The sequence below is a fragment of the Erinaceus europaeus genome, chromosome 6, assembly GCF_950295315.1.
Source record: "Erinaceus europaeus chromosome 6, mEriEur2.1, whole genome shotgun sequence".
In the NCBI taxonomy this organism is placed as follows: domain Eukaryota; kingdom Metazoa; phylum Chordata; class Mammalia; order Eulipotyphla; family Erinaceidae; genus Erinaceus; species Erinaceus europaeus.
Genome location: NC_080167.1, coordinates 26,561,937 through 26,576,194, shown reverse-complemented (window position 1 = coordinate 26,576,194; position 14,258 = coordinate 26,561,937). Strand labels below are relative to the sequence as shown.

At 38.9% G+C, this 14,258-nt stretch overlaps 1 protein-coding gene across 3 annotated transcripts in view; it reads left to right on the top strand.

The window, feature by feature from the left end:
• Nucleotides 1-14,258, top strand: part of EDARADD (EDAR associated via death domain) — an 82,693-nt gene that overhangs the window by 18,881 nt on the left and 49,554 nt on the right. For 2 of the 3 annotated variants that reach the window (XM_016190306.2, XM_060191950.1), the window contains exon 4: nucleotides 2,836-2,894. The exons of the other annotated variant lie outside the window; for it this stretch is intronic. In XM_016190306.2, coding sequence (XP_016045792.1) covers nucleotides 2,836-2,894 — 59 coding nt within the window. The remainder of the gene's footprint in view (nucleotides 1-2,835; nucleotides 2,895-14,258) is intronic. 3 annotated transcript variants of the gene reach the window in all.

Genomic DNA, 14,258 nt, shown 5'->3' with positions numbered 1-14,258 from the left:
GGCAAGCCCCACTTTAGTAATAGAACTGAAATGGTTTCACTTTGACTTTGAGAATGATGGGCATCATGATAAATCTAACCCCACTCTCTGCTCTAAGCTTCTCTGCTGAGAAGCTTAGTAAAATGTCAGGCAAATGAATGAACTCATTGGAATTTGATGTAATCAGAGAATTTGCTCCAGTTTATTCATCCCAGAGTTAAAGAAATAGTTAAATTCATGAGGTAGCTCACACAATAGAGTGTATGCCTACCTACGCACAAGGCCCACCCAGGTTCAAGCCCCGTACCACAGGGGAGTAATAAAATACTGGGAGAGGTTCTGGTACTGTGGTGTCTTTCCCTCTCTCTGTCTCTATCTGAATGAAAAAAGTTGGCTCAGGAGCTGTGACTTTTCCTGAATCTTCAAAAAATAAAATTATACCACCTAACACAGAGCAGATGAGCTGGACATGTTTATGAGTCATGTTTGCTGGTAGCCAGGGGAAGAGAACTCACAACGGTCCAATCGGGATTGTAGTTGGAAGACAGTGAACTACTGGGGTCTGTGGGAGGTAGGCTAATTTCAGTACCAAGAGGGCATAGTGCTCCCTGGTTGTCTGTAATGATTGTGTGCTGTAACAAGGATGCTAAGTCTTCCATGGGTAACTTGGAGATGATGCATGGTGTCCCTTTGAAGAGGAAAACAAGGGCATTTGGGAGCTCTTGAAATAATTACTGAATGGAACATGCCAGCCAAATGGATGATATTGAATACTTCTGGTTGGAAGGAGTCAATAACTGCAGTAATATTGGGCTTTGGGTAGGGTCTTGACAGATGGAAGTACAGCACTGAAGTTGCAGTAACATAGCACAAGGCACCACTTATTTTCTTTTAGGCTTAAAAAATCAAATAGAAAAGCAGTGTTGAAAACCACCCCTCACCAAGAACTAGCTCTCTCTCTCTCTCTCTCTCTCTCTCTCGGTTCTTCTGGTTTTTTAGTAGTGATTTAATAATGGCTTATAAGGATCAAGTCTCATAATAAACTTCAGGCTTCGAAGGCCTTGATTAATTTACATTGGACCACATTCATTATTTTAACTGGGTCATATAGTGTTTGGCTTTGTCTAGTCATTTACTAACTCTTAATTATTTATTTAGTATTAATGGAGGGAGTGGGGGAGAATGCCCATGAGGTACTCTAGGACTGTCCACTCTGTGAGCTTGGGACAATTAGGCAAGACAAACAGTATGTCTGATCAGGCTGGTACACTTAGATTTGTGTCCTATTTTTATATTTAGGGACTCCTGTAAGATATTATGGGGATACCATGTTTAAATTCAATGACAGCCCCAGATATAGCTAATCTGAGTCCTGAGACTAAGTCCCTGGAAGTTTCCCAGCTTACACATTTCAACAGTCATGTTAAAATTAATTCAGACTCTATGTTGGAGGGCACAAGGGCTACAACACTTTCCTTAAATGTTGTTACACAGTATCAGCATTTGATACTGATATTGTGTATTCTTTTTTCTTTATTTATTTCAGTAGATTTTGAATTTTCTTTAAAAAAAAAATAAGACATTTATTAACACGAGAAACAAGGAACAAGAAAGAGAACTAGAGCATTGATAGGGCACATGTGATTCCAAGGATCAAACTCAGCATCTCATGCTCCTAAGTCCAAAGCACCACCCTGGAGACCACAATTTTGAATTTTCAGTTGGGTCAAATTGTAGATCTCTGTTCAGTTTTTTTCCTTTTTTTTTTTTCTCATTGTTTCTTCTTCTGTGTTAATATTTTCTTTCTGTCTTGCTTTTATTCCTGTTGCCTTGTTCTTCGTGAGCAAAGGTGGTTTGATTGAGAATGGAGATAGAATCCTCTGCATTCTATGCATATTTTCAAATTTCTTCATCTAGAGAGCTTTACAGTAGTGGCGTATAAGTTAGGGGTCTGCTTTATGGTGACAGTTGCTTTCATGTAGTTTAACCATGACGTGTTCCATATTTGGGTGGATCCCTTCCAGTGCTGCTGGGATGGCCTGGGGTCCCCTCTCATCCTCCATAACTTTCGAGGATCTTTACTGCCACTGGACAGAGGCAACAGGAAAGTCCAGCAGCAGGAGAAGACTGGACTTTGAACATGGTCCAGTTGTTCTGAAGGGATTTCCCAGGTAACCGAAGTGTCTAATAACCTAGGAAAAGGAACCCACACCTTCTGTCTATGGACAGAAGCCAAACTTTGCTCTGCACACATATTACCATGCACAAGGACCTAGGTTCAAGGCACTGGTTCCCACCTGCAGTGAGGAAGCTTCATTATTCGTGAAGTAGTACTGCAGATGTCTCTCTTTATACCTCTCCCCTCTCGATTTCTCTCTGTCTCTATCCAATAAAATAAAATTAAATATTTGTAAAGCCAATCTTTCTCATCACCCTGTTTTGCAACATAAGTTTTTGTCTTCTTTGCTCCTCTCTCTGCCCAACTTCCCTCAGAGTACATGGGATTTCAAGCTGTGTGTGCCATAGTTTTCAGCCTGTGTCTCTGTGTCATGGATGCATGGTATAGACTTTCTTGAGAGGGTGGTGGCCTACTTTGTAGGCAAATATTTCTCCTTCCATGGAATGCCAGTCAGCCTTCTGGGGCTACATCCAGTAACATCAGTTTACTCCCCTAGAGTCTGGGCCTTATCCCCTCAACATGGAGTATTGTGGATCCAGGGTCCTTCTCTGTGGTAATATAGTGAGCTAGCACTGAGCTCATTGGGGGTTCCTCTTGATTTTACCAGACATCAAGGCAGCATGTGATACTGATATTGTGTATTCTTTACCAAATCATGCATCTTTTTCCCCTCACAGCTGAGGAATGCGAGGCAGCTACTTTGAAAAGTCCAACAAATTCTAGTGTGCAACATCAGGTAAGGAGAATTTTGATTATGATGTTACCCTCAGATGTTTGTTAAGCCAATGAGAAGTTTTCAGGAATGAACTTATAGTTTAAAAATAAAGAGTAGGGTTTGTCAAACAATAAGTTTAGAAATTATTATTCATCACCCAATCAAAGTAGCATAGTTATACAATTGTAATTCATCCTTAGAACTAAACATTTATCTATATGCTCCAAACACTTCATGTTAGTGAATTAGAGAAAAATATTGTTGTCTTTCACATGTAGTTGGTAAAGTTTGGGTGAGAACTTAAAAAAAAAAACTGGGTAGTTTAAATAAAATGCTGTGATGTTTTATAAAAAATTTAAAACATATTTTATTCATTTTATTTTAATAAGACAGACAGACAGATGGGAACAGTGCTTAGCTCTGACTTATAGTGAGTGGTATGTAGGACTGAACCTTGAACCTAGGACCATGAGAGTCTTTTGCATAACCATTATGCTATCTCTCTAGCCCACAAACTTTAAAAAATATATTTTTAGAGTATTTGGAGAAGATGACCAGAAAGCTCTGAACTCCAACTCCATCATGATCCAGAGAGAAGAGAAAAAAAGAAAAAAGAAAAAAAGGGGGGGACACTTATAAGCAGTAGATGTAACTTAGAAAGGAAGAGATGGCAGGAATATAGAAAAATGGGCAAATATATATAAATATAGATAAATAGTTATGGAAATAGTAGTCAACCCATATCTGTGATCTTGGAAGAACTAATACAGTTTCCAGCTGAGGGAATGGAGACGCAGAACTCTAGTGGTAGGAATGGTGTGGAATTATACCCCTGTTATAATTTTGTAATTCAATAAATCACTAATAAGAAAACTTAAAAATATTTTTAGAACTTACATTTTTAGGGCTGGTGAGACAACATAATGATTATACAAATGACTTTCATGCATGAAGCTCTGAGTTCTTAGTTCAGTCCCCAGCAACAGAGCTAATCCAGAGCTAAACAGTGCTCCGGTAAAAAACAAAACAAACAAAAAAAAAAAACACCTTATATTTTCAGATACCAGCAGTCAAATTTTAACATATTATTTTTACTAGCTACAAAAGTCCGACGTATTATTTTTAATGATAAAATACTGCTAAATTAAATTTCAGATAGAAAAAAGAAACTGTACCCCCAAACTGAAAATTGCCTGTCCACACTTTTTGAGGTACATCTTTCCAAACATTCCTTTGGATCACCATGTCCTTGAGTTACTTTTTGACTAGCCTGTCTCTTTTCCCTCACTCCAAGCTCAAAGTAAGCAATGCCTTATAGTTCCTTTTTAAAAATATTTTATTTATTTATTTTCCCTTTTGTTGCCCTTGTTGTTTTTTATTGTTGTTTTAGTTATTATTGTTGTTATTGATGTTGTCGTTGTTAGATAGGACAGAGAGAAATGGAGAGAGGATGGGAAGACAGAGAGGTAGAGAGAAAGATAGACACCTGCAGACCTGCTTCACCCCCTGTGAAGTGATTTCCCTGCAGGTGGGGCCCTTATATTTTCTAAGCTGTATTTAAAGCATTTAATGTCTCAAAAAATCTGATTGTATCCAAGAGAGTTTTTAAAATTTATTTTCCCTTTTGTTTCCCTTGTTTTTCATTGTTGTTGTAATTATTATTGTTGTTGTTGTCGTTGTTAGATAGGACAGAGAAATGGAGAGAGAAAGGGAAGATAGAGTGGGGGAGAGAAAGATAAGACACCTGCAGACCTGCTTTACCACCCGTGAAGCGACTCCCCTGCAGGTGGGAGGGGGGGGTTCGAACTGGGATCCTTTCGCTGGTCCTTGCACTTCGCACCACGTGTGCTTCTTCTTCTAGCGTTTGCCCTTCTTCCGTAGCCAGTCAACAGGTCAGGCTGAAAGCTGTCAGGAGCTGCTTGTTGCTGGCTTTGAAAGTGACTGGGATCCATGTGGATTCAGTTGGCTAGGAAGGATCATCAGTTTCCCCAATGAATGGGTACTCACAGGATGCACCACAAGAAGGTCGATCCAATGCATCCCACCATGTGTGCTAGCCCGCTGCGCTACCGCCTGCCAAGACAGTTTTTTAACAAGACACATTTGAAGTTTTGTTTACGATTTCTTTTAAAACACCAGTTTGAAGAGCTTTTTCAGATAAATAGTAGCTAAAGGAATGTATTACCTCTAAACCAACTTTCCCATATGAAGGGGACTTAGATAAATTAAAGTACAAAAAGACCTCATACTAGTGGATAAGGAAACAAAGCAAGGGAAACTAGCAAAGTCCATTGAAGACAAGTTTGTGAACTGAGTCTGAAAAACTGTGGTTATCAGAGCAGACTAGTAGGGGGAGAAAGAAGCCCAGGCTACAAGAGCATATAGGGTCCAATGGACTTTAGTAGATTAATGTTGGTACTTTAGTGGTGGGAGTGAAATTATACTTCTAACACATTTATAGTCTTATGAACCAAGGTTACATTTTTAAAAAGTTAAATATAAGTAAATAAAACAGCAGTGCAATAGTGCAGCGGGTTAAGCACACACGGCGCAAAACACAAGGACTGGCATAAGGATCCAGGTTCCAACACCCCGCTCCCCACCTGCAGGGGAGTAGCTTCACAATCGGTGAAGCAGGTCTGCAGGTGTCTATCTTTCCCTCTCCTTCTCTGTCTTCCTTCCTCTCTCAGTTTCTCTCTGTCCTATCCAGCAACGACAACAGCAATAACAACAACAATAATAACAGCAACAACAAGGGTAACAAAATGGGAAAGAAAAAAAAAAAAGGCCTCCAGGAGCAGTGGATTTGTAGTGCAGGCACCAAGCCCCAGCAATAACCCTGGAGACAAAGAAAAGAAGAAGAAAAAAAAGCTTTTTAAGAAAACTGCAATGTGTAATAAATAATTAACAATGGTATTTTGGGATAGTCCATTTTCTTTTATAATGAACCTAAGTTATATAATAGTTGATAAAAAATAAATCACTTAAATTATAAACAAAAAGTTGGGGGACCAGTGCCCTATGGTGAAGGGAGATGGCACTTCAGTGGTGAGTGAGGTGCTCTGGCCCCCTGTGACAATACCAGTCTTGCAAAACAGTGTTTTCTCAGGAAAAGTAAATTAAGAAAAATTATCAGAGAAATTATAGTCATAGTCTGTGTCAGCAACTGTACTATAAACTATTTTGAGCACCCCCCACATAAAATAATAAAAACTATAACCATAGCATTTCTGAAAATTGTCAGTGGTGCTACTTTTAACTTTGATTCAGGGGTTTCTAGTTACCACTGTCAATGTAATCTTTCTCATCTGATAATCAACATTTTTCCGCTCAAAATTGTTTATCTAATCATTGACTTTGATGGGGACTTAATTGAAAATATTTAAGTAACCTATCATACAGATTTCTTCTTTTTTGCAATTCTTAATTTGTTTAGTAAAATTCTTCGTGTGTGTGTTTGTGTGTGTGTGATTTATCTCTCTTAAATATACAAGAATGCTATATTATTTACTTTATTTGCTATTAGGGTTTTTCCCAAATAAGTGAAGATTAAGTACAAAATATACATTAAGATAGTATCAGGGTTCTCTTTTCTAATTTGAGTGTTCTGGCTAGATCAAATAAAGACTGTCATAAAAGATGAAAATGTATGTGTCAACTAAAAACAAGAGGAAAACCATATATGAAAAATTTTAAGAATCTGTTTTAAAATAGAATGCTTTTCACTTCTGTGAATAGTATTTCTGTGCCTCTTTCACATAGTCCTTTTTTTTGTATAATTTCTGGGATTTATTCCTTTTTTAAAAAATATTTATTTTGTTTATTCCCTTTTGCTGCCCTTGTTGTTTTATTGTTGTAGTTATTATTGTTGTTATTATTGTTGTTGGATAGGACAGAGAGAAATGGAGAGAGGAGGGGAAGACAGAGAGGGGGAGAGAAAGACACCTGCAGACCTGCTTCACCACTTGTGAAGTGACTCCCCTGCAGGTGGGGAGCCAGGGCTTTAACCGTGATCCTTATACTGGTCCTTGTGCTTTGCGCCACCTGCTCTTAACCCGCTGCGCTACAGCCCGACTCCCTCTGGGATTTATTCTAACTGCTAGATAGCCAGAAAATTCTTTGCAACCAACTTTGCCGTTATAACAAAAACAGTTCACTGGGGTGGGTTGGAGTGGAGGAATGTTTAAAAAATCAAAGCAAATAAGCAACCACAAAAAAACCTACATTCTGTTTTCTATCACCCTGACATTCAGAGCAAATTGGAAATAAGTTCTTTAACTGCTGTAGCTTCCAATGGACAGGATAGGGAAACAGAACTCCGGCGGTGGGAACGGTGCAGAATTATACTCCTACTGCCTCATAATTTTATAAATCAATATTGTCACCAATAAAATTAAAATAAACAAAAAAAAGGTTCTTTAATATATTTAGCACTTTCCATTTGGGGTGGTCTTTTTAATTTCAAAATTAAAACCCAGGGTTGGAGAGACAGTTACCTTATAGTAGAGTACATGCCCTGCCATACCAGGTTCAAGGCCCAGCACCACATAGTTGGTTCTTGAAAAAAGCACCCTGGAACAGTGAAATCTCACATGTGCTAGACTCAGCTTCACCAAAATGAACTAAATCACTACTTTTAAGACCTAAATTTTACTATTGGTTTTGAGTGATACAGAGGAAAAACCTTGTGGTGCCCTGGGTTTGAAATTAAACTCAGCTACTAAGTGTTCACATAGGCAGTGCTGTGCATAAATTTAAGGCCCTGGGTTTGAACCTGGCATCACCTGGGAGGACTAGTGATTGTACTGGGAGAGATCCATGGGTAGTTGAACATGGTGTGGTATCTGTCTCTCTTTCTATAAGATAAGAGGAGGGGAAAAAAAAGTCACTTGCTCCAAGGAGGAGCCAGAAGACTGCTTACTTGATGAATCAGATACTTTACCATGCAGGAGGACCTTGTTTTGAACCCTGGGCCATGTACACTGGGGGAAGTTTCACAAGCAGTGGAACACTGATGTGGGGTCTCTCTCTCTCTCTCTCTCTCTCTCTCCTCTTTCTTTTTATCTAAAAATGAGACTCTGTCAGGAACAATGGAATCATGCAGGTGCAGAAGCCCAGTGATAATAACCCTGACAGGAAAACAAAAGAAAAATAACAAAGGAAGGAGTGAGGGAAGGAAGGGAAGGAGGGAAGAAAGACAGGAAGGAAAGGAGGGAGGGAGAAATTTGCCTGATGGGGACACTGAATGGTGTTACCACACTTGTGCGAAGTCCTAGGGTTTTTTAATATGGTAAGTAAATAAACAAACAAACAAAATTGAGCCTGGGAGGCCATTGCAGATAGATGATGAAATATTCATCCATCTACCAAGTGCTTGAATGCTTGAATGCCAAGAATGTTTAGCCACTACTCTTTTTTTTGCCTCCAGGGTTATTGCTGGGGTTCAGTACCTGCACTATAAATCCACTGCTCCTGGAGGCCGTTTTTCCCATTTTTGTTGCCCTTGTAGTTGTTATTGTTATTATTGCTGTTATTGTTGTTGGATAGGACAGAAATTGAAAGAGAAGGGGAAGACAGAGAGGGGTTGAGAAAGACTGTAGACCTGCTTCACCTCTCGCGAGTATCTTTTTTTTACAGAGTTCTTTTTTTATTTTCCTTAAGTAGAATATATTGTTACTGTTGCATTCACTTTGTATGCCTTTCAAAGAAGACTCCTTTTTCATATCTGTCATATGATTATTTCATTAGTGTTTGTCTCCTCTCTAAGCTATTAAGCTATCAAGAAAACAGAAATCATGTCTTTCTTTGCTACATGTTATACTAGAATTGATCTGAGGCTACTTTCAGTTATTAGAAAAACATTCATTAAATAAAAAGATGACAATAGTTTTTTTAAATTAAAAAAATCTCTTAAACTATGAGTAAGCACAGATGAATAAATAAGATTTTCCTTGAACAGATTTCTAATGTCATGGCACCTTAGAGGGAAAAAAAAAATCAGTGGAGGGATTGCCAAGACTAGTGGGAGCTGCCTTTTGTGGCAAGGAATATGAAATGACCTGTATTTGCAGCCCCAGAGCAAGTGATAGTTTTCTTGAAACTGTGAAAGAAAACCAGAAAGGCATTGGAGAGTCTCTGGAAATAGAGACTTTGTGCCAGCTCAAGTTCAAGTAGCTAGACTTCTTACGCCTTACCACATAGGCTTTGGTGTCAGTGTGGTCTGCAGTGGACTCACAAGGCCAGGTTCTTTCCTCCAGAAACCCACAGAGGAGCTGGGTTGACAGGATACAAATATGGTGGGCCAGGGTAGCTCAGGGCATTGGCTGCAGGGCTTCACATAGGCACAAACAGTTCAAGATTGAGATATACAAAAGGGTGTCCAAAGCTCTTCCCCAAAGTTGACTAATCTTGTTATTTGGGAAGAGGAAGGGATGTGGAGAAGCATCAGTGAGACTACCCTGCTGGTCAGTTGTCATTGAGAAGAGAGGCATGCACATTAGAAGGAATGAAGTCAACCCTGGGCTTTGAACTTTTACAACAAAAGGACCCTTTGTTTTAATTTTTGTAATATTTATTTATTTATTTTCCCTTTTGTTGCCCTTGCTGTTGTAGTTATTGTTGTTGTTGTTGTTATTAATGTCATCGTTGTTAGATAGGACAGAGAGAAATGGAGAGAGGAGGGGAAGACAGAGAGGGGGAGAGAAAGAGAGACACCTGCAGACCTGCTTCACTGCCTGTGAAGCAACTCCCCTGCGGGTGGGGAGCTGGGGGCTCTAACCGGGATTCTTATGCGTCATATGCACTTAACCCGCTGCGCTACTGCCCAACTCCCTAAAAGGACCTTTTGACTGTGTGGGCCCACTTTTCAAAGTGTAGGGATTAGTAATGCCAAGCCAACAAAAGAATCTTTCCCAACCTTGGCATAGTTTTTTTTTTTTTTTTTTTTTAGTATTTTATTTATTTATTAATGAGAAAGATAGGAGGAGAGAGAAAGAACCAGACATCACTCTGGCACACGTGCTGCCGGGGATCAAACTCAGGACCTCCTGCTTGAGAGTCCAAAGCTTTATCACTGCGCCACCTCCCGGACCACGGCATAGTTTTTAAAAGCTGCCTAGGAGTACAGCAGATAGCACAATGATTATTTAAAAAAAAAAAAAATTATGGCTGAGGTTCCAAAGTCCTGGGTTCAAGTCCCCAGCACCACCACAGGCCATAGCTGAGAAGTACATGGTAAATAAATAAATAAATAAATAAATGACTCTAGTGTGCTTCCCTCCACCCCTACAAGTAAAATCACTGAATAGGAGAGAATATCTAACTATGGGGTTAAGTCCATGTAATGAAAAGGTTGTTGTATGAGTCTTTGTTAACAAAAACGCTTGTCTTCCACCTACCATATCTTGCTGCCATCCTACCTTTCTTGGCCATTCTTAGAAAAATCTATGAACCTAGGACATCATTTTGCACATAGAAAGTCTTCACATATAGAGCCCCCAAACGGGCAGGGATCAGACACATAATGGAATGACACTGTAGGCAGAAATGAGGATCTTCAGGGGACTTTTTTTTTTACTGTTTTATTTGGGAAAAGTGCTTATTACAAAAGAGCAGCTGCCAACTACAGAGACCTCTGCAACAATTACTTTTTCCCCCTAAAAGTGAAAGAAGAGGTGGGTCCAAAGACCCAAAGATGTAGATAGACAAATCCAGAGCACCACCAATTCATTTTTTAGAAGACTTTGCAATAAAACATGAGGCTGAAATTTTCCATCAGGGAGTTCCACTAACTACCAAATTTAGCCTGTCTGGTAATTTATTATCTCCTCTCCTCTTAACTGGAAAAGCATGCAAATTAAACCACTCCAAAAAAAACACCTTATAACATAGTTTTGAACCACTTAGGGACCAATTTTGTTTTATTTAATTTTTTAATTAATTAATTTATTTTCCCTTTTGTTGCCCTTGTTTTTTTTTATTGTTGTTGTAGTCATTATTGTTGTTGTTACTGATGTCATCGTTGTTAGATAGGACAGAGGGAAATGGAGAGAGGAGGGGAAGACAGAGAGGGAGAAAGACAGACACCTGCAGACCTGCTTCACCACCTATGAAGCAACTCCCCTGCAGGTGGAGAGCCGGGGCTTGAACCAGGATCCTTCTGCCCATCCTTGCGCTTTACACCACATGTGCTTAACCCGCTGCACTACCGCTGGACTCCCTTAGATGAATTTTTCAAGGTCCATCCAAGATCGGCTGAAAATGGTGAAGTCACAATTTTTAATAGCTGAGTAGTATTCCATTGTGTATATAGACCACAACTTGCTCAGCCACTCATCTGTTGTTGGACACCTGGGTTGCTTCCAGGTTTTGGCTATTACAAATTGTGCTGCTATGAATATAGGTATACACAAATTCTTTTGATGGGTGTTTTGGGTACCATAGGATATATCCCCAGGAGAGAAATTGCAGGATCATAGAGTAGGTCTATCTCTAGCCTTCTGAGAGTTGTCCAGACTGCTGTCCACAGAGGTTGAACCAATTTACATTTCCACCAGCAGTGCAAGAAGGTTCCTTTGACCCCACAACCTCTGCAGCCTTTGCTGCTATTACCTTTTCTGATGTATGACATTCTCACAGGAGTGAAGTGTTATTTCATTGTTGTCTTAATTTTTAAAAAATATTTATTTCCTTTTTGTTGCCCTTGATTTTTTTATTGTTGTTGTAGTTATTACTATTGCTCATATCATCATTGTTGGATAGAACAGAGAGAGAAATGGAGAGAGGAAGACAGAGGGGGGAGAGAAAGATAGACACCTGCAAACCTGCTTCACCGCCTGTGAAGTGGCTACACTGCAGGTAGGAAGATGGGGGCTCGAACCAGAATCCTTATTCCGGTCCTTGCATTTTGCACCATGAGCACTTAACCCACTCTGCAACTGCCCAACTCCCCCATTGTTGACTTTATTTGCATTTCTCTGACAATGAAAGACTTGGAGCATTTTTTCATGTGTTTCTCGGCCTTTTGGATCTCTTCCAAGGTGAATATTCTGTCCATGTCCTCTCCCCATTTATGCATGGGGTTATTTGTTTTCTTGTGGTTGAGTTTGGCAAGCTCTTTATATATTTTGGTTATTAGACTCTTGTCTGATGTATGGCACATAAAGATCTTCACCCATTCGGTAAGGGGCCTCTTGGTTTGGTTAGTGGGTTCTTTTGCTGTGAAGAAGCTTTTTAATTTGATGTAGTCCCATAGGTTTATGCTTTACAAGGTCTTCCTTGTAATTGGAATTGTTTCATTGAAGATACCTTTAAAATTTATGTGGAAAAGAGTTCTGCCAATATTTTCCTCTAAGTATCTGATAGTTTGTGGTCTAACATACATGTCCTTGATCCACTTGGAATTTACTTTTGTATTTGGTGAAATATAGTGGTTCAGTTTCATTCTTTTGTATGTTTCAACATATTTTTTCTAACACCATTGGATGAAGAGACTCTGCTTTCCCCATTTAATAGTCTGGGCCCCTTTGTCAAAGATTAGATGTCCATAGGTGTGGAGGCTTACTTCTGGGCTCTCAATTCTATTCCACTGGTCAGTGTGTCTATTCATGTTCCAGTACCAAGAAGTTTTGATGACAATGGCACTATAATATAATTTGAGATCGGGGAGTGTGATGCCTCCAGTTCTTTCTTCTCAAGATTGTTTTGGCCATTGTAGGTCTTTTCTGGTTCCAGATAAACATTTGTAGCATTTTTTCTGTTCTCCTTAAAAATGTGGTTGAGATCTTGATGGGGATAGCATTAAATTTGTAGATGGCTCTGGGTAGTATATTCATTTTGATGATGTTAATTCTTCCAACCCATGAACATGGAATATCTTTCCACTTCTTTGTGTCTTTTTCAATTTCCTTGAGTAGTGACTCATAATTTTCAGTATACAAGTCTTTTACTTCTTTACTTAGGTTTATTCCTAGACATTTTATTGTTTTTGTTGCTATAGTAAAAGGAATTGATTTCTGGATTTCAACTTCTTCTAATTTAGTGTTTCCATAGAGGAATGCCACTGACTTTTGAATGTTAATTTTGTAGCCTGACACTTTACTGTATTGCCTGATGATTTCCAAAAGCTTCTTGCTGGATTCCTTAGGTTTTTCTATGTATATTATCATGTCATCTGCAAATAGGGAGAGTTTGACTTCTTTTCTCCCAATCTGTATCCCTTTAATGCCTTGCTCCTGCCTGATTGCTATGGCAAGAACTTCCAACACTGTGTTGATTGGGGCATCCCTGTCTAGTACCTGATCTGAGGAAAAATGCTTCCAGTTTTTCACTATTGAGTATGATGTTGGCTATAAGTTTGCTATATATAGACTCCAGTGTCTTCAAGAATTTTCTATTTCCATTTTTTGTAGTGTTTTGATCATAAAGGGATGTTGTATTTTGTCAAAGGCTTTCTCTCCATCTATTGATATGACCATGGGGCTTTTGGTCTTGCTTTTATGGATGTGGTGGGTCACTTTGATTGATTTATGTATATTAAACCAACCTTGTATCCCTGGGATAAACTCCACTTGGTCATGATGAACAGTCTTTTTAATATACTGCTGTATCTGGTTGGCTAGAATTTTGTTCAGTATTTTAGCATCTATGTTTATCAGAAATATGGTCTGTAGTTTTCTTTTTTGGTTGTGTTCCTGTCTGCTTTTGGTAGCAAAGTGATGGTGGCCTCATAGATGCTGCAAGGGAGTATTGCTGTGTCTTCAATCTTCTAGAAAACTTTTAAAAGTAGAGGTATATTAGTTCTTCTTTGAAGGTTTTGTAGAATTCATTTGTAAAACCATCTGGTCCAGGACTTTTATTTTTGGGAAGGTTTTTGATAACTGTTTCAATTTTATTAGCTATAATGGGCCTGTTCATGTTATCTAGTTGCTTTTTACTTAATTTTGGAAGTTTGTAGGTATCTAGGAAATTGTTCATTTCTTCCAGGTTCTCTAGCTTGGTGGCATATAGTTGTTCATAGAAGCCTCACATGATATGTTGAATTTCTTCGGTGTCGGTTGTGATATCTCCTCTTTCATTTACGATCTGATTTATTTGGGTCTTCTCCCTTTTTTGTTTTGTGAGTCTGGCTAAAGGTTTGTCTATTTTGTTTACTCCTTCGAAGAACCAACATTTACTTTCGTTGATCTTTTGTATGGTTTTCTTATTTTCAATGTTATTGATTTCTGCCCTAACTTTAGTGATTTCTGTCCTTCTGGTTGCTTTAGGGTCCCTTTGTTCTTCTTCTTCTAGGTCTTTAAGATGTGCAATCAGACTGTTTATTTGTGCTTTTTCTTGTTTCCTACTGTGTGCTTGTATGGTTATGAACTTCCCTCTCAGTACTGCCTT